Source organism: Neomonachus schauinslandi, chromosome 8 (assembly GCF_002201575.2).
Source record: "Neomonachus schauinslandi chromosome 8, ASM220157v2, whole genome shotgun sequence".
Taxonomy (NCBI): domain Eukaryota; kingdom Metazoa; phylum Chordata; class Mammalia; order Carnivora; family Phocidae; genus Neomonachus; species Neomonachus schauinslandi.
Window position 1 is genome coordinate 33708441 of NC_058410.1, and position 27288 is coordinate 33735728.

At 39.3% G+C, this 27288-nt stretch overlaps 1 protein-coding gene and 1 pseudogene across 2 annotated transcripts in view; one reads left to right on the forward strand and one right to left on the reverse strand.

Moving 5' to 3' along the window:
• Positions 1-27288, reverse strand: part of L3MBTL3 (L3MBTL histone methyl-lysine binding protein 3) — a 121360-nt gene that overhangs the window by 79924 nt on the left and 14148 nt on the right. The window contains exons 3-9 of one of the 2 annotated variants that reach the window (XM_044917673.1): positions 15766-15882; positions 8960-9071; positions 8520-8594; positions 6928-7087; positions 5471-5603; positions 3552-3636; positions 1929-2020 (exon numbers count right to left, since the gene is read on the reverse strand). In XM_044917673.1, coding sequence (XP_044773608.1) covers positions 1929-2020; positions 3552-3636; positions 5471-5603; positions 6928-7087; positions 8520-8594; positions 8960-9071; positions 15766-15867 — 759 coding nt within the window. In that variant the 5' untranslated portion in view covers positions 15868-15882. The remainder of the gene's footprint in view (positions 1-1928; positions 2021-3551; positions 3637-5470; positions 5604-6927; positions 7088-8519; positions 8595-8959; positions 9072-15765; positions 15883-27288) is intronic. The other variant, XM_044917674.1, reaches the window with a different exon arrangement.
• On the forward strand, positions 16725-18270 carry LOC110583249 (annotated as a pseudogene).

The following is a 27288-nucleotide window of genomic DNA, read 5'->3' on the forward strand; positions in this document are numbered from 1 at the left end:
CCTGAACGTCCAATTAAAATGTGAATAATTACCATTCTTAAATAAAGACTAACAAATACATAAATAATTCTTAAAAATCCAAAAGAAAAGGACCACCAAATAATCCAACGATAAATGAACAAAGACTATACACAGGTCACAGAAAGGGAAAAGTTTTACGTATCTGAAAAGATGTTCAACCTCACCCATGAGAGTCATACAAAGTAAAATTACACTAAAACATACTTCTCCTAATCAGGTTTGTCAAGATCAAAAAGTCTGGTAACACAGTGCGGGCAAGGCTCTGGGAGGACAGGCGCATACATACATCTAGCAGGGGTCGAAACCGGCACAACCTCTAACCACCTCCCAGTATCTATGCGAACAGGACATGCGGTTTGTCTCAGCAATTCTAATTCTGGGAAATTATCCAAAGAGATACCCAGAGTATGTGCAAAATGACAGGTGTACAAGGTCATTCACCAAAACATTTATTTGTGGTTGTCGTGTATGTGTCATATATTAACATGTATGTGTCAACCAACAGGGAGCAGCTTAACTTGTTATGGAACAGACATAAGATGTCATAGTATGAATATAAAAGAATGATGAAGGGATTCATGAACTGAGATGGACTCCTTTCCAAACTAAGTTTAAAAAAAAAAAAAGCAAAGTCGAAAACAGTATGACATGTTACCATTTGGTTGAAAATGGGGAGGACAGGATCTGTGTATATCTACTGCTTATCTGCACATACAATTTTCTAGGAAGGGGATGGAAGAACTGGTAACAGTAATCACTTATTACTGGGAGAGGCAAATCTGGGACCTAGAGGACAGGGCTCTGAGGGACATACTTCACATTCTTCTAGTACTTTTACAGGGTGAATTACATGACTGTTTTACTGATTCAAGTAATTAGGTATATTTAAACTTTTTTTAATGTAAAAAAGTCTATTCTACAAAGAATCAAAGTTACAGAAAATAATCAGATAGAACAAGTCCATACGTAATTACAATTACGTTTAAATTAAATATTCTTAATATAGATGTAATCATCATAACATTTACTATTCATCATTTTTTAAAACCGCTTATCTGAATGCATATCTAACAAGGTATCAGTGGAGGATTTATTACACGCCATGATTAAATATAATTAAATAATTTAAAACAAGGTTCAGCGGACTACACTCTATGGGTCAAATCCAGCCCACAACCTGTTTTTATAAATAAAGTTTTACAAGAACATGGCCATAGCCCTTCCTTTATATATTGTCTATGGCTGCTTTCATTACAACAACAGAACTGAGTTGCTGCCACTGAGACCAGATGCCCCACAAAGTCTAAAACACAGACCATCTGGCCCTTTTACAGAAAAAGCCTCCTGACCCCAGGTTTAGCCCGAGGATGGCAGCTCCCACTCAGAACCACACTTGGTACCTATACTTCTGAGCTTAAGTCACTTAAAACAAAATGTTTTTATTACAGTTAATAAAATACAATAACCTGCTTTTAGATTTTTGTTGTGATATTATATAAACCTCTAACTCATTTTCATTTCTCCCAAAACCGTAATGTTGACATGAAATTTCATGCCAGGTTTTCTTTATCTACGAGCTTTTCGGCAGTAGTCGAGGTACCCCTCTTAAAATTACTGAGTGAAAGCCCAGTAAAGGTTGAGAGAAAGAGCATGTGTATCTCGACATGTGCCCATGCATGTGGCACGGGGGGGGGGAGGTGGTGGTCAGCATATATTAACGTTAGCTGCCCTCGCACTTACCCCTCCACATAAATACACTCACGAAAAACAATATGCTTGAGAAATTATCCCAAGTCACATTTCCTAAACAAACAACGCTAATTCCAGATCAGAATTCCAGAGCTTTCGCCCTTGTAGACAACGCCCTTACAGACAATGCAGACAGTGTTTTCTAGAAGAGTCCGTACCTCCTTGAAGAGCTTCGCGGGCACTGCCACAGCCTTTTCCTCCTCCAGATAGGATGCCCAGCACCAGGCTTTCTTTCCTTTAGGAGGCAAACCTGAAAAGCAAGTGAGACTAATAGGCTAGTAGGGTTCCCAAATCTAAGAAGTCAAAGGTGTATCTTGTGAAGTCTCACTTCCCGAACCACTACTCTGCCGGGCCATTCTTTTACTTCCATGGCTGGCAGTTCCGTCTCCTCCTGGCCCCTCTTCCAAAGAAGCAAAAGCTAAGGAATAAACGGTGGTGTATGACCAGTTATGATGGCAGAAGAAAGCAGCAGAAGAATTTAGAATAAATGAAGGCCAAAACACAGGAAACCAAGATAGAGCAGTATCGTGAAACAAGATGATCAAAAAATGTTTCCTGAAATCAAGAAGCTAAGGACTAAGAAGAGGCCAGTGCACTGAGTGCTGAGGGAATGGCTGCTAATTTGGGAGGAGAGGGGGTGGTCAATTCAGCAAGGGCCAGATTTTGAGCTCCCAAAGAATCTGTAAGTGATAAAGACATGCAGCCAGCCAATATCAATTTTATTTTGGATTAATTTAACAAATAATAGAACTGAAAGGAAGAGCATAATACCTTGATGGGTAGCGAAAGTTATTTGGCGAATGAGATTTGAGCAGGCTAAGATGGAGCCCATGAAAAGAAAAAAGAAATTCTGAATACCTAAGGGAGAAAAAAATAAATGACTGGAGAACAAGGTCCCAGAAGAGCCAGGACCCCGAAGGTAGAAAAGCAGAAGGGAGAGAAAGGTTAAAACATTTGTGAGGCAGAGACCAGAGTGAGAAATTTACCCCCTCTCATCTCAGTGATGTAAAACAGAAGGTCATCTCCCCCAAGAATATAAGAGTTAGGCTGTGTGCCTGAGGCAGGCAGAGATAGTTGAAGCTGTCTTTGAGGAACTGAGAGATGAACGAGCAAGGAGCGCGTCCACGCGGCGAGGAGGCACACTGGCTTCCTGGCCCCGGTTTGCAGGGACAACATGAACGGTCAGGTCGGCGGTGGGGCTGCCCTAACATGAAGGGCTGGCGGGCAGATGGGATGGGTCAAAAAGGCGAGACAAAACCCTACCGGAGGACACTGAGGCCTCAATGGAAATGAGCTCAGGACCATGCTTAATAAGGAGGCAAGGTCATCCAGTCAATTATAAAAGGAAAGGGTCTGAGGACTGGATTCATCATAAAAATAAAGTGTTGCCTAAGGAGCAATGACAGAAACAAAAATCGTTCCCCATTAGGAGGTTGTGGTTTGAGAGGAAACATTAGAAACTTAAAGTCTTAGGAAATGAACAAGAACAAAGGTTTTAGTCAATGTGCAAAAGTAGGAAAAAAAAACCTATTTGATGGAAAAATATAGGAAGATGTTTTCATGTTTGCATGGACACTACTCAACAGTTCAAATTTCCATTTTTTTCCTTATCTACTTCTTCAAAACCCTGATTTTTATTGACAAAATTTAATCAAAGAAAAACCCAAAACAATATCTTCACTGCCCTAGTGTACATTACAATTAAGACTAAAATGTCTACCTGTGTGAAATGTTTTCCACTTCATAAAGCCACAAGTAAAACCTTTCTTTCATCAACTTACCCTGCTTCAATACAGCCGAATCACCTCGTCTTTTCCTTCGGGCTCTCTGTGAACCCCTCAGGATTCTTCCATCTTGTTTGTTCTCCTACAGCAAGAAAGGACAATTAATGATTTTAAAAGAGCATGAAACTGGCACCAATGAAAAGTTAGAGAGCTGTCAGAAAGCATTATTATTTTTTGTACGTTTCTTCAATTTCACTTCGTAACTTTTAAAGAAAGAAAGAATATAGGTCATTTGAGAACTGTGTTGCTTTTGGCCTGAGGTCATTACAAAATAAGAACGTTTCCAAGAATCACACTCTGCACCAGCACAGATACCAACCCCTGCCTTCTTGGAGCACTTGCTTCTTATAGCTCCTTGACCACTGTGTTCGGATTTTCCTCACACCCCACTGGCCTGTCTTTCTCAGTCCCTTTGCTGGTATCTCCTCTAACCCACTTCCTTTCTCTTCTCTATTGAACCCCTCTCCCTGGGTTTTAAATATCGTCTGTCTGCCAAATATCCCCAGTCTGTATGCCCTGACCTCTTCCCTGACACCACACTCATGTATCCAACCGCCCACCTGGGATCTCCACTTGGACACCTAATGAGCATCTCAAACTCACCACGCCAAAGGACTCTAGATTCTGACCTCCAGTCTGGCCTTCCCATCCTCGATAAATGGCGTCATTATCCAGTGAACTGTTCAAGCCAAAACCTGAGTTATTCCTGATTCTTCTCTCTCCCTCACACACCGTGATGACCCTGCCTCCAACACCTACCCTAAATCCAGTGACTTCTATCCTCTGTAGCCCTCTTAATGAGTCTACTGCAATAAACTGTGGGTTTCCCTGATTTCATTCTCGGTCCCACATAACAACGCTAGAGCCATCACTTTAAAACATAAATCATATCACCGTATTTCCTTGCCCTCAACCTTCCAGTGGCTTCCCATCACACACAAAACAGAATGAAACCCCACTAGTCTGGTTTCTCATGAAGCCTTACATGGCCTGGACCTCTTCAACTTCATCTTACTCCACTCCCCCTTAACCTGTAAGGCTCAACTAAAAGGTCTTTCTTTATTTCCTCAAACAAAACGCGTCACACAGGTTCTTGCCTTAGGGGCTCTTCCCCCCCCCCCCCATTCCGTTGCCCTGGGGCCTCCTCAGTCCTTCTTTTACAAAGCTGGCTCCCTCTTATCATCCAGACCACACTGTTCGTGCCACCTCCTCTGGGAGGCCTCCCTAACAACCCAGCTTAAAGGAGTAAACCACTCCTGGTGCCCTCCTTTATTCTCCCACAGCACTTATCACAGGCTGCCGTGTCTCCTGTTTATTAGATGTCCCCTTAAAAGAATGTGGTGTCCCTGAGAAGAGATCCTGTTCTCCTGCTGCCGCACATCCCTGTCTTCCCAGCTCCTAGGAGAGAGACCAGCAAATAATTGGTGGCTCAACACTGATCTGAAGGGGAAGTCTTCAAGACCTCAAAGTTCTCTTTTCATACAGGATCACGAATATATACTTTAGGAATAAGATATTTATGTTTTAATTAGCACATTCTGAATTAGTTTCCCCTAAATATACCTGACATTTGTCTGCCATTTTCTACCTACTTGCATAGTTTTATGAGATCTGCAATTTACCAAAATGGGATTGACATTTTTGCTATTGAGAGAGATTGAAGATTTTGCTGTGGCCTCTCCCATCAGTAATAAATTTCAGCACATCCTACTTCTTCAGCCTGAGGGAGGAGTCCTATTACTATTCCCATTTTGAAAGGTGGACAGTGACACCAAGAAGAGGGTCGGGAGGTAACTTGCCGACAGTACCATGGAGTGTCATGGAACCACCAATGGAAGTCAGTGCCTCTGACCGGGGTGCTACTCTCCTAAGAAGCAGCCCCCGTGCCCCTTGGTAGGTGCGCAGGAGATACTAACCATCTCGTCATCTCTCTCTTCTCCATCCTCCTTGGAGTCAGCTTTCAGAGATAATTTCGGTTTCTTCTTCCGACTACACTTAGGATCTTCTTCCTCGTTGTCTTCACCTATGTCCCTTTCTTCCTTCTGATCTCTGTTGTGTTTATAAACCCAAAATAGTGACAGGAAACAATACCTATCAAACATCTACATGTTGATTATCATGCAACTTAAAAAAAAAAATTATCCTCCAAAGGAAAAACATGAGCCACCAGAAGAAGAGTGTAGGCATCAGAATTTCATAGCTAAGGAACACTTGGAACCACTGTCATGTGTAACAGCTCAGGGTAGAAAATGGAAATTAGCTTATATATTAATTTCAAAAGGGGATCAGCGCTGTATGTGAAACAGGCTCTAACAAGTTTAAAATCATCTGTCTTTCACATCTGCCATCCACACTAATAAAAGAATCAATTATTTAGAGATGTTTTAGTCTTCAGGGCCATTTTAATGCAAGGATCTAGCAATTATTAAGAATGACAAGTGCAGGGGCGCCTGGGTGGCTCAGTTGGTTAAGCGACTGCCTTCGGCTCAGGTCAGGATCCCGGAGTCCCGGGATCGAGTCCCACATTGGACTCCCTGCTTGGCGGGGAGTCTGCTTCTCCCTCTAACCCTACCCCCTCTTGCGCTCTCTCTCTCACTCTCTCTCTCTCTAATAAATAATAAAATTTAAAGAAAAAAAAAAAAGAATGACAAGTGCAACTGAAAAAAGGCCAAGTGTAACTTTGTAAAATAAAAGCTGGCCAACAAAAACAGACAATTCCCAGGCTTATGCTGGTGAAAATACATGGGAAATGCCACGAAAATATAAGGGTCAAGTCACTGCTTTGTGGTACAAAATTATATGCAAAAATGCACCGTGGTGATTAGCTGAACTTGTCAGACAGTCCCCAAATGGCCAAGGCCCACAGCACTGTCAGCCACAGAGCACAACTCTGTCTCCTAAACCTCAGTCTGCGCTGAGGTCTGAGGTCGGGCAACTCATTACACAACTCTCTACGGCCATCTTCATTCAGCTGGTCCCCGGTTTGTGGTGGCTCCGTTTCATTGGTGGAGTTTTGGGTGAGTTACCTAAGAACCCCCCACATATAAACAAAACTGCTTTTCCATAAACATCCGTATCATCAAAATGTATGTGGTCCAGAGACACTGAAATACTCTCCGCTAGGGAGCACACGAGGTCATCAAAAGGCTGAAGAGACACAGGTCACCCTTGCAGACAGGACTTATGCAGTACAACTCAGACCAGACATGATGGAAGTAATGGGGTCAGGGTCCACGCGTCTCTAAAGGAAAAGTGTCTGGGGGAAAAAAAGGGCATGAGTGGGGGACAGATGTCAGACCGCCTCTGTATTCCCAAGCACCATGACGTTGGACTCTAAAACCCGTTTTACAGATGGAACAGGGCAAAAACCTACTTGTCTTTGATATGCCGGGCACAATTCTGGCTGCAATAGCTTCCTCCAGAAAGACACTCATCTACATTGCCATAATGACAACAGTTCTCACAGAATTGAAGCCCTTCTACTTTCACTGGATCCTTCAACCTGAAAGGCATCCCAGTCTTCTCCGAAAAGACTAGAAGACGAAAAGGAGGAAAAAACAAAAATAAAAACAAAAACAAAAACAGTGAAAGCCATGACAGAAAACATTCCAAAATACATTTACACTTTTTCCTCTAATAATTTTGTTAGCGACACAATAAAAGAATAATGTTTGTTGAATGAATGAATGACCGATCTATAGTTCGTGGGAGGGGGAAGAGAATGGACTTGGCAGGAATCATTCAAATCATTTACCCAACAAAAAATATTCTGCAGAAAAGATAAAAGTTTATCCAAGGCTTTTTCTACAGAGTTCAAAGTAAAATAAAGAAAATTTCATTACTAAACTCGGAAGATGAAACTGTCAACCTACAGAATCCTATTTTATAGATGTATCTTTGACACAACTTAAAAAGGGTTATCTATGTTGTTTACCTTTTGATGAGTGGCTTTGTTCTGCTAAAGTGGCTAAATCACCACCTATGCGACTTTTCATGTAAAGGGTCTCCTAAACCATAATGATCCAAATCATTTAGGAACTCACGCTTCCTTTTGCCTGAATTTGTTAGGCTAATCATTCATTCAGCAAACATTTATTAGGCACCAATTTATGCTAGACACTGATAATGATAGTACAGACCTTGCCCAAGAGAGCTCACAGTCTAGAAGAGAAGACAGGCAAGAAAACCAATATTTATAAAAAAATGTGATACATGCAATTAAAGTATGAACAAGTTCCAGAAGGAGTACAGAAGAAGTGATTCACTCGGCCTGGACTGAGGTCAGGGAAGGACTGTCTCATATAAAGCCTCAACTGGGTTTTGAAGGCCCAGAGGCATTTACCAACTGGACAAAGAGAGAAGTGGCATCCCGGCCAGAAGAAAGAGCAGGGGCAAAAGCAAGGGAGCACAATACCACATGATGTGCTGGGAGAATGACATGGAATTCAGCGTTGCCAGCACTACCAGGACACCGTGTACAGACAGAACAGAGAGCAAGGACACCGTAAGCCCGTGGGTGGTGCCACCCAGATCTTTGTATGTTCGGCTACAGAGACAGTAAGAAATCAGTGAAGTGTCAGATAAGCGATCTACAAAAGCTCCTCTGACTTCAAGGTGTGGGATCAATTAGGTGAAATCAGCAGCAGAGTGATTCTCGAGGTGGAGTCTGCAATAGTTCAGGTGAGAGCTGACAAGGACCTACACTGAGGCAGTGGCAGTGATCATTAGTAGAAAAAGCCAGATCTGAGACGTATTTAGGAAATAAAAACCAAGAGGGTTGAGTAACAGGCCGTGGGACCGGGGGAGGACAAATTCAGGATGACTCCTAGATTTCTTACTTGTCCACTGGGTGGATGGTGCTACCACCAACTGAAATATGGGTTATAGAGGAAAGAGCAGGTTTGGGGGAAGGGAAGAAAGAAATAGAAGATGAATCGTATTTCAGACATGTGGAGTTTGAGGTACCTGTGGGACATCCAGGTGGAGATGTCCAGTAGGCAGGTGGAAATACGGGCCTGGAGCTCGGGGGAGAGGTCGGGGCTGGAGATATAGATTTAGGAGTCATCAGCATATAGGTGTTAGTTACAACCATCGGAGTAGATGAGAAAAAAGTGGCAGACTTTTGGCTAAATCACCTGGGTAGGCTATTACAACACTGGATTTACTTGATAATTTCCAATTAACCTTGTCCTATTACAGATCTGGCATTAGGAAAGAAGACAGTTTATAGTTATTTTAAAATATAAAAGTTGGGTCCATATGAGTTTTGTTATAGAAATTTACTTAAGAACACATGACATGAAAATCACCCAGGATTTTCAAAGTTCCAGCCTATTATAAAACCAGATAGTCTTATTTTAAAACTCTCAAAAGAAAGAAAGGCCCTGCAGACGACCCATTCTTACCTTCTTGAGCAGTTGGTACCATCCAAGTTGTGGTAGCTGTTGCTTTTTTCACGTTTTCCATCTCACTCTCATCTGTGATAACTTCCAGGGCTCCAAACTCGTTCACCCGAAACTAGAGACAACATGGTGGAAAGAGGCGACATTTACAAAACCACTCAAAATGGTAATTGTTTCATGGCTGACACGTATAGTCTTTAAGCAAAGTAATTATGCTTTAAAAGTTCATTTCAGCAAATATATCTAGATAAGCCCTCTACTAATATTAAGTTCTTTGCATTTTACTAATTTGGGGATTCAGGGAAGGGAAAACAGAACAAAAGCAGCAAGGTACTTCTTCGAGTACGATAACCAACCAACCCTACACTGTGTCAGTAGAACTGACTGCTCACTCCGTGTACTCTATAAATTCAAACACCAGTTTTTGCTAGGACTTTTTTTTTCTTCCTTATTTCGTATTACTACTTACTTAGTAATCAAAATTAGTAAAAGAAGAATGACTGTTTTCCCAGGAATCAACTTGTCTCACCCAAGTTCACCTAGGCCAAGAGAAAGAAATCTCTCTTCCAGAAATAATGACCTGCACTCGCATCTCCTTATATTTCCAAGATGTAGACAAGGAAGGCTGATGTGTGACCATGTGAGCCCCAGCTCCATACTTCTTTCTTTCACTGCTTTTTGGAATTCTCCATCCTATTCACCTGGAGTCCTCCAAAACAACTGGTAAAGTCTATGGAGATCTGAACAAATCTACTAGCTACTGGCCAATGCTATCACTAAAAATTATAGGCATTTTGATTTCATGGACATTTTGATTCCAAATTTTGAAAATTTCCTCTCATCTCATGGCAAGCTTCAAATCAAATATGTTTCTGCAATAGCCTGGTTGTACTGTGCATGTGTTGAAGGCTTAACTACTATCTACGTGCAGGGACCCCACTCCCCCAATCCCCTTTGAAACAACTAAGTTTTCTCTCCTATTCATGAAGTTCAAAGTTTTCCATAGTCCTCTGTTTTTCCATAAAATAAAATGACACCAAGGATCCACTAATTTTTTTTTTTAAAGATTTTATTTATTTATTTGAGACATAGAGAATGAGAGAGAGAGCACATGAGAGGGGGGAGGGTCAGAGGGAGAAGCAGACTCCCTGCAGAGCAGGGAGCCTGATGCGGGACTCGATCCCGGGACTCCAGGATCATGACCTGAGCCGAAGGCAGTCGCTTAACCAACTGAGCCACCCAGGCGCCCCAAGGATCCACTAATTTTGACAGCTGGTGAAAAACTGGAAAGCTCACGATTCAAAAGATTATAAAACTTTTTTGCTTAAAGTTTTTAGATCTTTCACAGAAATATGGATGAGCATGCCAATATGTAGTAGTGAAACTTAAGACCTTCCACTCCCCAATCTAAAACATCTATTTAGTCAACATGCCCACAGGAGGATTCATTTAATCATTCAGACTACCAGTCAGAAAAAGCTGAAGCAAAAATTACTATTCTTTCCACCAGGAAAACACGGCACCTTAAAAAATTTTATGCATGTACTCTACAGTGATTAAAAGCTCTTTAGGCCGACAAAGCTGAAATTGTTAATAAAAGTGAAAATGTTTTCTACTACGTATTTCAGATAGAAGTTCCCAGCTAACATATGTTTACTATACCTAGTGTGCTCACCTAAAAATATCAGTCTAGGAAGTGGCAAAAAGGTAACTGAGAGGAAAAGAGCTAAAAATAACTTTACTTTTTGGAAAAAAAACATTTTAAATGGTCTACTCTGAAAAGGGAATATTTCAAAATAAAGCTGACAGTACCATCTACTGGGCAAGAGTAGAAAAAACAAGCCATAATGTTACTAATTAATGATATTAAAGAGTAAGACAAAAAATAAATTCTGCATGAAAGTTTAACAAAACAATAGGCATGACCTTTGTCATTCAGTTCAGGTAAGTAATTTTACTTTTATTATATGCTGATGTTAATTTATACCTATTTGAAAACTATAAAATGTGAGAAACAGCACCATTTGCATTACACTGAGAGTCTCCTGTGGTATTAAGTTTCCAAATTGCCGCTAAGCTGGGAGGCACCCTGCATTTCCAACACTGAGAAAGAGAACACCACTCAGTGGAATCTTTAAATAAACATTCAGAGTTATGACACTTGGAAGCTTTAGGCTCAACTACTCTCAAAGTTAAAAGATAATATTCCCACAATACAACAATTAATCCCAATTATCTTTTCCTTCTAATACTTATTGCCAGTAACTGAACTACAGCCAAAGTACAAAGTAAAGATGTCACAACACTCAGGGACACAATTAACTCCTGTAAGCCAGGGATCCATAGTTGGACTTCAGGAGATTGATGAATCCCATGAAATACATGCAAAATTACGTCAGGAGCACATATATATTTTTCTGGGGATCGGGTTCATAAGTTTCATCATATTCCCAAAGGCATCCTATAACCCTGAAAAAGTAAAGAACATCTCACCAAAGTTACTTTATCTCAAAAATTAACCTCCAAGTGTTTTCAAAGTATCCTATTGTATGCAAAAAGACATAGGGATTAATTTTTTTTTTTTTTTTCTGGCTTCTCAATTTGGATTTACTGTCTTTCACAATGTTGCTATTGTAGAAAATGCTGGACCACATAGGCTGTTAGGTGCTGCCAGCATTACTGGAGTTCCACAGATGGAATTCCAGAAAGACTGACACATTCCCTAACATTTTTTTCCCCCAATAAAACCCTCAGGTTCTGAAATGGGGAATGCTTTTATGAATGGTTTTAGAGCCATGGAGACTTGAAATAATCCCTCTTATTTCTTTTTTCAAAGTTATTAGTTCTTTTAACTTAGGCATCTAAAAAGCAGCATAAAAATTTATTGAGTGGCTCCATTCCATAATCAAGAACATCAAAATTATAAACTTTACAAAAGAAATTTATTAAGCACATCAAACACATCAGCTGACATTGTAATTTGTTCTGTTAGTGGATACAACTAGGTCAGTCAGAAAACAATTATGCCTGAAATATACAAGGGGTTGCAAAGGTTGGTTTGTTTAGCTTGGCTTGAACTACCTTTAATTGATTCAATTCTCTTCTTTATTTTTTCTTGTAGAGGCAAAGGATCCTTCGCTGATTTTTGCCCGTCTTTAATAATAGATTACTAAAAGACGCTGCCGAGGTTACTATTTTTGTTTTATTACTTTCCATGTTGAAATGTGAGTTCTACTTACTGATCTGTTTTAAGAGCAAAGATTTTGGTAACTACACATTTCTGAACATTCATCACAACAAGGCAAAACTGCACTAAGCACAGTGAATTTTTCAGTTGGGTTCCTGCATTGCTGCTGCAGGGTCTTGCTCTCAGTTAAGTGGCAACTATTCTTACTAGATAAGATGCACTCCCAGGAGTGCATCTGCATTTTACTAAAGGATTTCAAACAGCTAAATCCTTATGACCCAGAGGAATAATTCTCTGTGGATAAATTTCAGACATCAATTAGAAGTTCAGAGAGAGAAACTGCTTAGGGACAGGGAGCCCTACCATGCACCTTCCCACTACCACTTAATACCTGCCTGTTTGTATGGCTGGTCCTGAGAAATCAATCTACAAATACTAATTTGCCACTTTACAGAATAATTAGGCAGTGGTACAGTTTCCAAAGCTTGTTTAAGCAAAAATGTCTTGTGGATGACTATAATATTTCCAAGAGGGCCAGTGGACACTTGCCGTTCTCCCCTAACACTATACTTTCTTAGGCTAGTCCTTCTCTTTCTTGCCTACCATCCCTGCCGGCAGAAGTCTTCACATCGATGCCGACCTATTTTCAGACACCTGAAGCCCACATGACAGCTACTTCCCAAAGCCTTCCTGATCCCTCCAGCTAAAATAATACCTCCTCTAAATTGCGCTAACATTCTCCCTATATCTCTTTTGTTATGAAAACATTTTCTCCCTTTAGACAGTAGTATAGTAGTATTAAGAGAATCGATTTCAGTATCAGAAAAACCCGGCTTTAGACGCAGTTCTGCCAATATCTTGACCTTGAGCAAATGCTTTAACCATTCTGGGCCTCTGTTTTCCCATCTGTAAACTGACAACAGTGACAAGAACTGTCACTGTTAAAGAAAAGGATTAAATAAAAAGATGCAGATAAAGTGCTCATCAGAGAGTAAGCTCTCTATTCTTTCCACTGCTGCACCCAAATGAAAAGATTTTGCACTCCGTTTTATATAAAGATTGGTTAGTCCAGGATGAAGAGGGGCAAGGGGATTCCAGCAACAGGAAAAAGCATGAACAGACCAAGGTTTGAAGCCTTCAACTAGCTAGTTGGGCTGGAAAGGAAACAAGATGGCACAGAAGGGTGAAATGAGATGCAGCTGGAGGAAAGTAGCGGCCAGATCACCAAAAACTTCTGTGATAAACTTTGCCATGAAAGACAGGAAACTGCTAAAGGATTTTAAGCAGAAGAGTGACATAACTTGATTGGCCAGCAACGTTTTACAGAGAAACGTTCTTTCAAAATGGCAGTAAACTGAAGCATATAAAAACCTGTTCCCATGATAAGAAACTGACTTCTGTGTATTAGCTGATTATATGGGCTGCACTAATCTGAGCTGGCTGTCTTAGGAGAGCACCTTGTTTATGAGGAAATCCACATACCTATACCCATTTAAAAACAGAAGCTTCAGTAATGTAAGATAGACAAGGCACGATGTCAGAGAGTAAATCTCATGCTTTATTCAAAGTTCTTTTTTTTAGTATCTTATTTTTGTGAAAAATCAATTTCTCAGTCAGGTCTCTTAAACAACTCAGACATTAATACGAGAAGCAGGTGATTTAGAAATCCTAAGTAACATAATCAACTGGCTTGTTCTTCAATCTCTTCAGGTAAAAATGGTTATAAAGTACAAAAAAAATTTTTTAATTTTTTTTTTTTAGAAGTGGGGTTTCAAACCGTCTACAGTACATATAGTGAATTGGATACATGGCAATTACCTAGGTAATTAGATGAACCTAAAAGTCAAATAAAATAAACCAGATTATAATACCCACTAAGTGGCTTAATTACCTGATTACCTTAATAAAAGTAATAGGTTAATTCCTAAAACCCACTGTTTAGAAAACCTTCAGGCAATTTAAATTTCTTAGGGATGGAAAGTTCAAAATCTAACTGCACAAAAGTTATAAATTTCATCATCTACCTGACATCAAAATAACACAGTTGAGAAGGGACAAAAATGTACAAGGAAAATACAAGAATAAAGCAATAAAAAAAAAAAGGCAGCTTACATAATATATCACAAAGCCAGAAAAGATATAATTTGTTAAGTGTTTCCATATGTTATTTTTTTCAATCCTTATAACCACCTTGTGACATAGATCCTATTTCCTCATTTTATAGATAAAGATTCTGAAACTTAGGAAATTTAAATAACTTGACAAAGCTCATGTAGCTACTATGAGGCTGACATTATAAGCGTCTGGAACAGTTTTTTTTCTCACAAATTTCAGCACTCGATTCCCATCATATCTAATCCAGATGAACATTTGGAGAATGTTAGAGCAGATAAAATCCTGAGTATTCATTTAATTCCTTATTTCACCAAAAAGGAAACTGGCCCAAAGAGACTAACTGACTTGTTCAAGGTCATACAGAACTAAAACTAAAAATCATATCTCCTTTCCAGATTTCAATGAACCTCACTGCAGTATTTTTGTTAAGCTAAACCCAGATAGATAAATACATTGGCACACTGCACTTAATTCAACCTAATCCAACTAAAATCTAAGTATTCTTCCAATGACGGATTGTCCAGATCTCACCACTGAGGATGAACTAGAATGGGCTTGGCTGACATACTTGTCAAGTAGCCACTAAAAGGTACTGGATTCCAGGAAGCCACTATTTGGGGGCAGGAACTTCTATTCAAGATAGACCACAACACCAACCACTACAGAGGAAAGCCAAGAAACAGCCAGTTAGGGTGATTAGAAGTTCAAACACCTGAGTAACCACATACAAACACAAAGTCTAAAAGGCCACAGACAGGTTCAAGGTCCCAGAGATAGGATTAGAGCAAAAACACATTAGAAATGAGAGGTGGGGGTGACTGGCTTCCCGGATGAGCGCTTGCATAACTATGTTTCATAGGGCAGCAGAGGTGGTCCTGCCATGGGTTTAGGGAGGCTTGAGAAAAGGGGCAAGATGAGCACACAGGAAAGGAGCAGACTGAAGCATCACTCTCTGAAGAGAGTTCTCATCTATATAAAAGCAACCTGGTTTACAGGAAGGACCAGCTTTTGAACAAGTGATTATATAAAAATCCATATTTATAGTATAAATAATTTAAGGGAGGAGAATAACCCTGTCTATTCAATATTTTAACCTTTCCAGTTTTTAATAGAGAAAACTAGGGCACAGGGAATGTGGTTATTCATTTAAAGTTATAAAGTTCATAACTAAAAAACATAGGAAGCTAGGTCTTCTAAGCCTACCATTTCCATATTTATTGTCCATCATGATAAAGTCAAACCTGGGATGATCCTCTGGAAGCTACAATTCAACTTCTGCAAAATAAGAACATATTGCCAAAATATTCCCATCTACCACCCCAAGTGACAAAGACTTCTGCCAAGTCGTCAGCATTTCAAATTGTCTTGAAAATTTACTGTAGAGATCTGGGCATCATATGAAGCCTAGAGGGTTATGCTTAATGCTTTTAATTCTTCTCTCACATATTTAGTTAAATTTATTTTCATAAACACACACAGATAACTGTATTTAATAAAGACAGCTTACCTTTAAGTCACTTCCGGGTAATGTGCCTACTCCATCTTTCCAGTCCATAACACTGAATACATCAAACTCTTGACCACTTGTGCTAGAGGCAGATTCAGTCATGATTTATTTTTGAACCTGGAAGGGGGGGGAAAGGCATATCATTAAATATTCTACTTACAAATCAGTTTTTATTTTAGTGGCCACTGCCTCAGTTTCCCTTAATTACGTAATTTTCTTGATCACAAATCTCATATCCATAGATCTAGAAATAAATGCTTCAAAAATATCATGTTTTTCTTAGTGTAATCCCTGGTAAATTATAGAAGAAACAATATTACTAAAATTTATAAATTAGAAAGTGTCAACTTTTCTATTCTTAAAAAGGAATTCTTTGTTTCATAGCATATTCATCTAAAATAAAAAATCATGACATATATAAATAGAAATTGTTGCCCACTAAGTAGTTTTTTTGTTGTTGTTGCTTTAAGATATTGAAAAGAGAGTGGGTATAAAGAACAGAATTAATATTAATAATAATGTTAATAAACAAAATGAAGCCATTTAGATAATAAAAAAGAACAAGAAAATGCCAGTCCATGAGGACTGTCATCTACACTAAACTTGTCAATTAAGTGTGCTGTGTCAATTCAATGAATTCACAGGGTGATTGATTCTTTCAGTAAATTGATTAATTTAATTCAGTCGAGATATCTGCCAATTTGATGTTCTGGGAAATAGGGAAGCAGTCTTAAAATATACAGCAAACACTAATAATAAGGCTATGTTAAGATAACCAAGTCAACTAGCTAACTGTGATAATGCTTTTAATTTGCATTTTTTTAAAAACTGCAAAACAGTTTTCCATAATCACACTGTTAGTGGTCACATTGATACTGTTATTCCGAGACTGCTGTCTATGTGGTATGGGATAAAAAAAAGTAAGTAATTATGTTGGTGTCATTAATAAGCAATGAAAGATGGGTAAGTCCTAAATTTGAATGAAAGTGTCAGTATGAATTCATAATGCACTTTAACCTTTAAGAAATATGCATATTTTCTAGCTTTGCCCAGTGACAAAATCTAGAAACAACCAACAGTAATGAGCAGCCACTTGCTCAGACTGTGGTCTCTAAATACCATTTCTCTGAGGTCTTCCCAGAGAAGGGGCTGGTTTCTGCTCAGTGGCAGATGTGCAAGATGAATCTGGAACTGGTCAACAAAAAGCAAGGAAGCTATCAAAGACAACAGAGATCATATCAAAAGAACTCAGAAGCCAACTTGAAGAGGCTCCTGCTGGCCAAACTAAGGACAGGATTCCTGCAAAGAACTGAAACACATCAAGGAAGTTTAAATCCATGAGTTCATATTGATATTGAAAACAAACAAACCAACCAAGAACACTTCATTGATCACCTTTTGAGACTACAAGGGAACCAACTCATTATCTGGAAAAAGAAACAAGGATTTACCCTGCCTACATTGCATGAGACCCATGGGAACTGCATCTCAGGGTAGCCAAATCATTGGTGAGAGGAAGTTTCAGTTTAGAAAGAGTTCCTGCTAATAAATAGAGAAGGAGAGACAGGATTAACTGAGAATTCGCAAGGATCCAGCTCTGCCCCAATGCCCGCCTGGCCCCGAAGCACCCAGTTCTAGGGACTCTTCTCCAATGCCTAAGATTTATGGGCCTGAAGAAAATTATGCATCCCTGCAAAATGTCATCTGCTGAGACACGTCACGTGCAGACTGTCTCTCCTCTTCCTTCCTCTATTGATCTGCTTGTTCAGGACAGCCCCGACTCCTCCACCAGTCCCAGGGTAAAACTACCACCCACTTCTGGTGAAGAGACAACAGTGAGGAAGGAAGACACGGCCCAGGGCAAGAAACAGATCAGGACCGTGTTCTGACCCAACTCTATGTCCTCAATGATTGATTTCAGAGACAGAAATACCTCAGTCTCCAGCAGATGCAAGAACTTTCCAACATTCTGAACCTTAGCTATAAGCAGGTGAAGACCTGGTTCCAGAACCAGAGAATGAAATACAAGAGGTGCAGAAAAACCATTGACCAGAGGAGAGCAAGAGTGTGACTCAGAACAGCACAGCAACCACAGAATACCCAGGCTTCTATTCCTACCACCAGGGATACCTGAGGAACACTTCCAGAAACCTTCCAGTATGGAGCAACCAGACCTGGAATAACCCGAATTGGAACAACCAGACCTGAAACAGCCAGTCTTGGAGCAACCACTCCTGGAATGGCCAGTCTTGGAGCAACCATTCCTGAACCAGTCAGACCTGGTGCCCCCAAGCCTGGAACAATAAGCTCCAGAACCGTGGAGAGGAATCCCTGTAGCCCCAGATCCAATTCCAGCAAAATTCCATCAGCGATTTGGAGTCCATCTTAGAAACTTCTGGGGAAAGCCATAGTGTAATACAACAATCCGCTAAGTATTTTAGTACCCAGCAAATAATGGATTTGTTTCCAAATTACTCTGTGAACACAGAGCCCGAAGCTGTGTGACTATGAGTATATTATTCGATCTCAGTTTGGGCGGTGGCTATACTACTTCTCCTAGGCTTTGTCTTTTAAGGTCCTACATATCTCTGCCTCCATATTCTGTTTCCCATTATTCTTTTTTTTTTTTTTTTAAGATTTTATTTATTTGACAGAGAGAGACACAGCAAGAGAGGGAACACAAGCAGGGGGAGCGGGAGAGGGAGAAGCAGGCTTCCTGCGGAGCAGGGAGCCTGATGCGGGGCTCGTGATCCCAGGATCCTGGGATTATGACCTGAGCCGAAGGCAGATGCTTAACGACTGAGCCACCCAGGCGCCCCACCCATTATTCTTATTGTGTCCATTGAGGGGGTACGATTGGAGTCAAAGAGGTTTCAGTAGCATTAGCTGCTATGGACAATATGATAAAAAGTGTTTCTGGCTATAGATAACTAGATACAATCCTAATGTAGATAGCTTTAGGCTCTAGAATCTAACCTAAAGAATAGGAAGTGAAGATACAAAGACGTGTGATGAAGGATAATTTGTATCTTCTGAGATTGTGAGGCTTTTCTTGTTAATAACCTCAACTGTTAATTTGTTCATTTTTCTAGTATTTGTAGAAAGAGGTTTTGTATTTTAATGTATCATGATAATAGTACCAGTTTGGCTGACTGGTTTACAGGTTTAAGTACAAATAAATAAAATGCCCACTTTACCCTTAAAAAAAATTTTAAAAAAATAAGGAATGGCAATACTGAAACATTACCGTTTTCAATCCTCGGTAAATGAATGGCTTTGGCAATGGCCATCGATGACCACTAAGAATACAAACCCAACACCATCTGTGAAGTCGTCTTGCCAAGAAAAAACCAAACCAAACCTAATCTGATCAAGTCTAGTTACAGGAAATACCAGAGACAAAGAGACATGTTAAATCACACCGTAAAAATAGAGAGGGAGTAAAATTCAGACTGTCAGAAACTCTTAGCAACAATTCTCAAAGTGTGGTCCACACACGCTGGGAGGACCTGAGACCCTTTCAAAAGGCCCAAGAAGTCAAAACTATTTTCATAAAAATGATTTGCTTTCTTTGCTATGTTGACATCTGCATCGATGGGACAGAAGCGACGATGAGTAAATAGGGCACCCGAGGGTAGGAGTAGTCATTGCCTCCTTTACCACCTTGCACTTACAGGAAACACCAGTTTCACTAGAGATCATCCTTGATGAAGTCAAGTCACAGCTTTCATTAAGTCTTGATATGTAAATACACATCTTTTTAATATTCTGTGTGATGAAAGGGGAAGCACACACAGAGCGCTTGGGTGTGTCAAAGTACCAAGGAAGAGCACCTGTGAACTGTTTGAGATGCAAGCTGAATGAGCTGCTTTTTCCATGGGATGCCATTGATTTAACAAACTCTTGTTCATTCAGGTTTGGATATCTGGCAAATATTTTGTCAAAAATAAATGAAGTGAGCCTGTCAGCGACAAGGAAAACACTGACAGCATTTGTTGCTGAAGACACAATTTGAGCATTCAAGGGAAAACCATGATTTTGGAAAACATGTATCTACCACCATGATCTTGACAGCTTCCCAGTAGCTAAATACTTTTCTAAGGAGATGGGTGGTAATAGTCATGAATAGGATTTTTAAAATATTTTATATTTGACATATGTCAACATTTGGGAGATTTGCATAACTCAGTGAAGCAGTATTTTCCAAATAACCATGCTTGATGTCACAAAATTATGCATGGAAAGGATCCATTTAAGTGTATGACAGACCAATGGATTTTAATGTAGTATGAAAAGTTCATTGTCAGGGTTTCAAATTGCCTACTGCAACTTACCTTTAAGAAACTACCACTTGTCAACTTTTGGTGTAGTATCACAGAAGGATGTCCACCATTTAATGAAAAAACTTAAAATACTCCTCCCCTTTTCCAACCCCACATCTGTGTAAAGCAGATTTTCTTCATACACCTCAACCAAAACAACATATTGCAACAGATTGAATGCAGAAGCAGATATGAAAATCCAGCTATTTTCTATTAAGCCAGACATGAAAGAGATTTTCAAAAATGGAACACAGTGCCACTTCTCTCATTTTTCCATTATGGAAACTATGATTATGTTTCATGAAAACTGTGCAGACATGTATTAACATAATGGGCTTGCTACCGTTATTTTTAAGTAAATAGTTTAAATTATGTATTTTAATTTTAAATACAGAAAATATTAATAGATATAACCCATACAAACAATAGCTCTTTGGGGTTTTCAGTCATTCTTAAGAGGGTCAAAGAGACTTGAGAGCCACTGCTGCATATAGGATAAAAACTTGGCTTTCTGCCACACAGACACATACACACGCACAGGCCAGGAGTAAAAAAATCCATGGAAGAGGAAATCTGAAACTTAGATTAAGAGATTTGAGTGACATATTAATAAAGCACAATATCATAATTCATAGATCTTGTTTGGACCCTGATTTAAACCATTTTTTAAAGAAGACGATGAAGATTAGACAGGAAGGGAAGCATGAATGCCACCTGGCTATTTGATGATGTACAAAAACACTGATTTTTCTGGAGGGATGATGATGGCATGTACTTTCAAAAGGGGACTTCGTCCTTGTCAACTGAAACCGACAGATGGAATGATTAAGTTAGGAATTTGCTATAAATTAGTCAAGACGGTGAAGTGGTGAAATAAACAGGCAACGTGCTGGTAATTCTCAAGAAGTCTGAAGGGCCCATAGCAGTTTATTATACTACATCTTAGGTTTATAAGTGCTTGAAAAATTTTTTAATAGAAATATATTTTAAGTGCAGTCTCTTTAGATACATAATACACATTTATTTCTTAAATAGTCAATAGAAAAAAAACCTGTTTCTTTGAATTATAGCTAGCTTTTGTTGAAGTTTATTAGATGCTTCCATATTCTTTCTTCCTTTGTACCCTTTAAATGAGCAAATGTCAAATGTTACATATTAAGTCTATTTCTGATCATTTCAAATTTTATACAGTCTGAAATTGAAGAAGTACTAGATTTCACTACCATTAGGACTTAACCCTTAAAACAAACTAAGATGTGAAGGCCTGAGGAAGATTAATCTAAGAAACAGTGAAGATGTGAAGTGAATTAAGACTTGCATTTAAGTTCTCTACAACTCCTACCTCACTAAATAGAGATCAGCAACAAAATCAACTTCCTTATTAAGTGTTGTAGGAGTGGCAACTTTTTCTTGATAGACAGTAGAGTGACAGAATAATTTCCCCCCTGGTGGATAAACTGGGTAAAACCTGAGTGATCCATGGAAAAGAAAGTTTTACTATTCTTTCTCTAATCACAATAGCATTTATTCACCAGGTACTCAGTGTCAGACATTAATACGTATACTTTTTAATTTATTAATTCAATCTCACCTTCTTCCAGAAAACGATTCAAAGCAGCAATTTACATATATTATTTCATTTCTTTCTTTCTCACAAAAAGATGGGTTCTAATAATCCCTCCAGTCTACACTGAAGAAAGTGAGTTGCAGAGTTTAGTAATTCACCCAAAACCTTATCTGGTAGCATGGCCAATATCTGAAACCAGGTAAGTCTGATTCCAACCGTGGGCTTTTTTCTCAACCACTGTCTTGTCTTGTCTCAGAGTCTTATCCCTCTAAGAATCTGGCTAAACCTACTTTTCCCTAAGTTATTCCTTAGACATGACAAATCCAGAAACCAATTTACTAGGGCCAAAGTTCTTGATTTATGTATATCAGTGCAATTGTATCCTTTTAATAAAATATCATCAAATATATACTTATTAACAAAGTGTCATTAAGACACATATACAACAGAAATACAATTTCAGTCTTTTCCCAGGCGCCTGGGTGGTTCAGTCGTTAACCGTCTGCCTTCGGCTCAGGTCATGATCCCAGGGTCCTGGGATCACGAGCCCCGCATCAGGCTCCCTGCTCGTCAGGAAGCCTGCTTCTCCCTCTCCCACTCCCCCTGCTTGTGTTCCCTCTCTCGCTGTGTCTCTCTCTGTCAAATACATAAAGAAAATCTTTAAAAAAATAAAAAACATAAATGCATAAAATTCACAACAACAAAATCCTGTCTGTGACTAGGAGAAGGAATAGAAAGCAGGAGAAATCTAAAAGTTAGCCCTATACAAAACCCGCAGTAAATGTTCACGACACGTTTTTAGAAATACTGAGAATTTGCTTTTGCTCCATAAAACATCAGTGATGTTTCACAGCGTACTCTACCTATAAGCACATATCTAAAATTTATAAAAAATTTTCTATTCATTGTTTCACTTTAAGGTTTGTGAACATTGTGTATAAAATACGATAGCATAAAAATATTTACCATGTTGTCTTTCCCATTATCTGATTTTGAAGCCAAATGGCTACTTGCACTATCACAAGAAGTCTGAATGGGCTAGGACATTTTCTATCATCTCTTCATCAGACAGAACATCCAACAACCAATATTATTTTAACAGAAGCTGCTTCTTCATGACACCCTAAGTCTTCCTCCTTTGTTTTCATTCTCCAGAAGTGTACACACTTGCATACATACAAAGTCTTTTCACTTCAATCAGTTGGGGTCCTAAGAATGAAGCAGTTTTGTTTTTTTTTCCCCCACAACTTAGAAATGCTTTGTTTTATGTTTTCTTTAATTATCACCTGGTGTGATTCCACAATCCCATGTGTAACCTATATTCCACGGACTATAAAAAGCAGGTAGGTAATAGAGTAACTCACAATGCAAGTCACAAACAGCATCTCTCATCCTGCAGAAAATCTCATCCCCAATCTCGTTAATGATGCTGAGATTTCCTAGGGAAGTATCTCAAAAGTGCACCATGATGGGTCCTCTGTGCTATCAGTGAAGAGCCACTACTTTCCTCTTAACCTCTTCTAAATCCTAACAGTCTCTAGCCACTGCTGATGTCAAAAAGGACCACTGTGGGGTTCACTTATCCAGCAAATACACCACTGCAGCTTTTGATATTTTGATTCCCACTAGCTTTCCTATCATGACTGGAAATGGTTAAAATCAAGGGTTCTGATGTCCAATGTGCTTCTACCAATGCTCACTGTTAGGAGCTGATGACTTCACCGAAGGCAGAGACCATTACTGTTGACACTAATTCAAACATATTAGACTCCCAAAGTCCCTCTTTGGTGCAACAGTTCACTTTAGCTTTTACTCATTTTTATTACAATCTTCTTGCCCTAAGCCTCCAACAAAAGGGCTGGAAGACAGATTAAATGACATGCAACACTGTCCTCAGAATTACCTTCTGTATCTCTCTCTCCTGCACCATTCCTTGCCTCCAAACCAAAGCTTTGCAACTTGCCTCTCCCTTGGGACATTGTATCTAATGGATGAACTTGCTCAGTCTCTCACATGAATAAATCCCTGGAAGTCTCAACCTACCATATACCACTAGTTTTCAAGAAACAAGGGGCAATGAGGAGATTAGTTAATATCTTATATTCAAAAATCCTGTTACGAGAATATGGGGAAGCAGGCCCTCTCGTGCATTGACAGTGGCATTATAAATGAAAACAACCTCTCTGGAGATCAATTTCCAAGAACATATCCTCCAACTCAGCAGTTCTACTCATAGAAATTTATTCTACAGATACTCGCACATATGTAAAAAGAAAAAATGTAGAATGTTATTCTGACTACAGGTCTGTTCGTAAGGTCAAAAAACTGGAAACAATCCAAAAGTCCATCAATTAAGGACAACTGAGGTACATCCATACGGCATTCAATGCCATTATAAAAAACAATGAGGAAGCTCTTTACATTCTGATATAGAAAGAGCTCCAACACACTACCAATACTCTAATTTTATGCCAGGTATAAAAACTGTGTGCTACCACTTCTATAAAACAAAAGGGTGTGTGTGTGTGTGTGTGTGTGTGTATGTGTGTGTGTAACTTATATAGGTATACATTCTCTCTGCAAGGATTCACCAGAAACTGGTTAACACTGGCTGCCTCCAGGAAGAGGCAATAGTCTGCTGAAAGACAGCCATGGGAGGGAATCTGCTCTCTGGACATTCCTTTATACCTGCTGCCTGTTCAAATTTTCTTGAAAGAAAAAAAATTAATGAAAAAAATGTTTTAAAATCCTTTTTCATGTCAATTTAGAATAGTTCATGTCATGAAAGGCAGGTCTTCCCATGAAAATATTTAGTTTATGATTGCTGTAAACAACAGAAGCTATAGCATAGAAGTCACTGAGGGAAGTCAACTTCCCCAAAGCTCTTGGGTAATTTAAATAGTAGGTATTTAACTGTATATGCAAATGCATCAGCTCCACAGATGGATGAGAAGAGGAAGGGTAGGGTTCACTTCTCCACAACTCGGGTATCAGAAATATATAGTAGATCGCTGGCATTCACAGACTATTTATGGCTTCTACCACTCTTGAGAGGCATCTGAAGTTCCCATGACATTCATTAATCTGTTATCTTGCAGAGACATGACTCTGAATGAGACATGCCATGAAGCTGAGGGGCAAGGGCAAGTTGCCTGGACCAGCCACGGTCCAGGGATGCTCTTACTCAGAGCACTTAGTCTTAGTCCATGGCCACCGTAAGGAAAGAGATAAAACACTGTTTCTCGTGAAGAAATGAAACAAACAAAATTAACTGCTAGTTGATTCTAGTGTTGATGACAGAATGAGGGGAATATGGAAATGTTTATGAAAGTGCTAGGCCCTAGCCACAAAATAGAAGTTTCAGATAAATTAAAGACTGAAATGTCAAATGCAATGATGACTCAGACACATTGTGTGAACAAAACTACCAAATGCTCCAAAAGGAAGTAAGTAGAAAAGATGTGTGAATTTGTTTCAATAAGTGCTCCAGACAGTACAAAAACTGCTCATCAAGCAAGATAACTAGTTAAGGTCTAGAGAGAGCCTTTACGTTTTTCAGTTATACTTCAGTAATCTGAAGGAAGGAATCGTATGTTACAATAATTTTTTTCAAGTTGAGAACTGGCGATTGCCTTGGGATATATCCTCCACAAATGTCAAGAATCTACTGCTATCTTATTTTGACTAGAGATAAGCAGAGTTTGTGTGTCCTTCATAATCCCCCCTTCATACAATCCCTTCATTCGTATCTGCCACTAAGTGGATAAAACAAGCGGTGGCTCGAGTGAGGGGCATGGACTCCCCCAGTGCTGAGCTCATATAGCGGAGTCAAGGTGAAGAACCTGCCTAGCACTGAGATGAAGACAACAGTCCCTTGAGAGATAAGCCACCCAATCCAGGATGCTCAAAATCAAGTGAGAGTGGGCACCGCCTATAAACCAAAAGTCTGGATCTACAGACACAGTGAGAAATAAAGATTAAGTAAAGGAGCTAACTGTAGCTGGGCCATTCCTGCTCAAACCATGGTTTTAAAATAGTATATTTAAAAGAATGGCTAGTTAATGTTCACTAAGAGCAGTTAAATAGTTTTAATAATCTTACAGTGGCTTTTTTAGTGTTACATATTATAGCTTTACAGTTAACAGGTGCGTTCTTCAAAAATAAGGTACAGAGAGGATATGGCCATGAGTTGGAAGTGGTTATAAAATGGGGATAAACATCACCTCAAAAGCAGAATCGGATTAAAATTCTGTCACTCAGATGACAGAACTTAGATATCAGCACCTGGTTTTAAATCAGTTTGGGTTAAAAGGACAACCTATCTTTTGTAAAGAGTCAGGAATGCTAACCCTAAAATAATCGTCACGAACCAAACAAAAATGCCAATTATGCAGAAGATAGACAGCAATGAGATCCAGAGCAACATATATCCATGAGAAAAGCCAATCTCTACTGTGCAAATCCAATGCCTTGTTGCTATGCTGCCCACTTTAATACCAGCAACTGAAGCTGGCTTTTTGTTTACTTTGTAGAAATCATCAGTCCCTAACCGAATGCTCTAACTGGCATAGTGTGACCTACAAAAAGTCCTAATGTCACAATTCGGTAACACCACCTAAAAAGCCTCTCTTCACTGCTAACCATCTTCTTAATGTGGCTTATAAAACTGTTTTGTGCCTCCCTATCCCCACCCACCCTGCTCCTTGTCATCCTGTCATAGGCGCAAATTTAATACTTCATGGATCATCCCCAAAACCTGCCATGCACTCATCAGTTCCCCCTTCTATCCTTCACCCTTTCCTCAACTGCTTCCTTCTTCCTTCCTCCTCTTCATTTCACTTTTCAAAATCTGACAACTGCCTACTCAGTAACCTCAGACCAGTTAAGCTCTGGAAGTCTCAATGCCCCCACCTATAAGGTGTGGAGAATGGAACCTTTCTTCATTGGGCAATGGTAAGTAAGGTTCCATGAGATAAATCAGATAATACCTTAGCCTAGCGCCTATCACGGAGTAAGCAGTCAATAAAATGTTAGCTTTTTATTATAATTATCTGGTTTAACAATTATGTGAGTTCATGAAAGCTGCTCAAGTGACCTTAGAAAAATTAGACCATGACTTTTGTTTCTCTCATTTGACTGTATTTCTGTGGTATCTCTTACGGTAGGCCACCTGTTCAAAATCTAAATATCACAAGATTCAAGATCACTCCATAAAAGCAGATATTTTATTGTTAATAATATCTCATATTTACATAGCTCCAGAAAAGACTACTAGCTCTTTTTTATACCTCTTAATCCTCTTCACCTATTCTGCCCATCCCCCCTCTCTCCTCCCCTCTGGCAACTAGCAGTTTGTTCTCTATATTTAAGAGTCTGTTTTTTTTATTTGTTCATTTGTTTTGGTTTTTTTAGATTCCACATACAAGTGAAATCATGTGGTTTCTGTCTTTCTCTGTCTGACTTGTTTCACTTAGCCTAGGTCCATCCATGTTGTTGCTGACGGCAAGATCTCATTCTTTCTTATGGTTGAGTAATATTCCAGTGTGTGTGTGTGTGTGTGTGTGTGTGTATACATATATATATATATATACATATATATATATCTCACATCTTCTTTATCCATTCATCTATGGA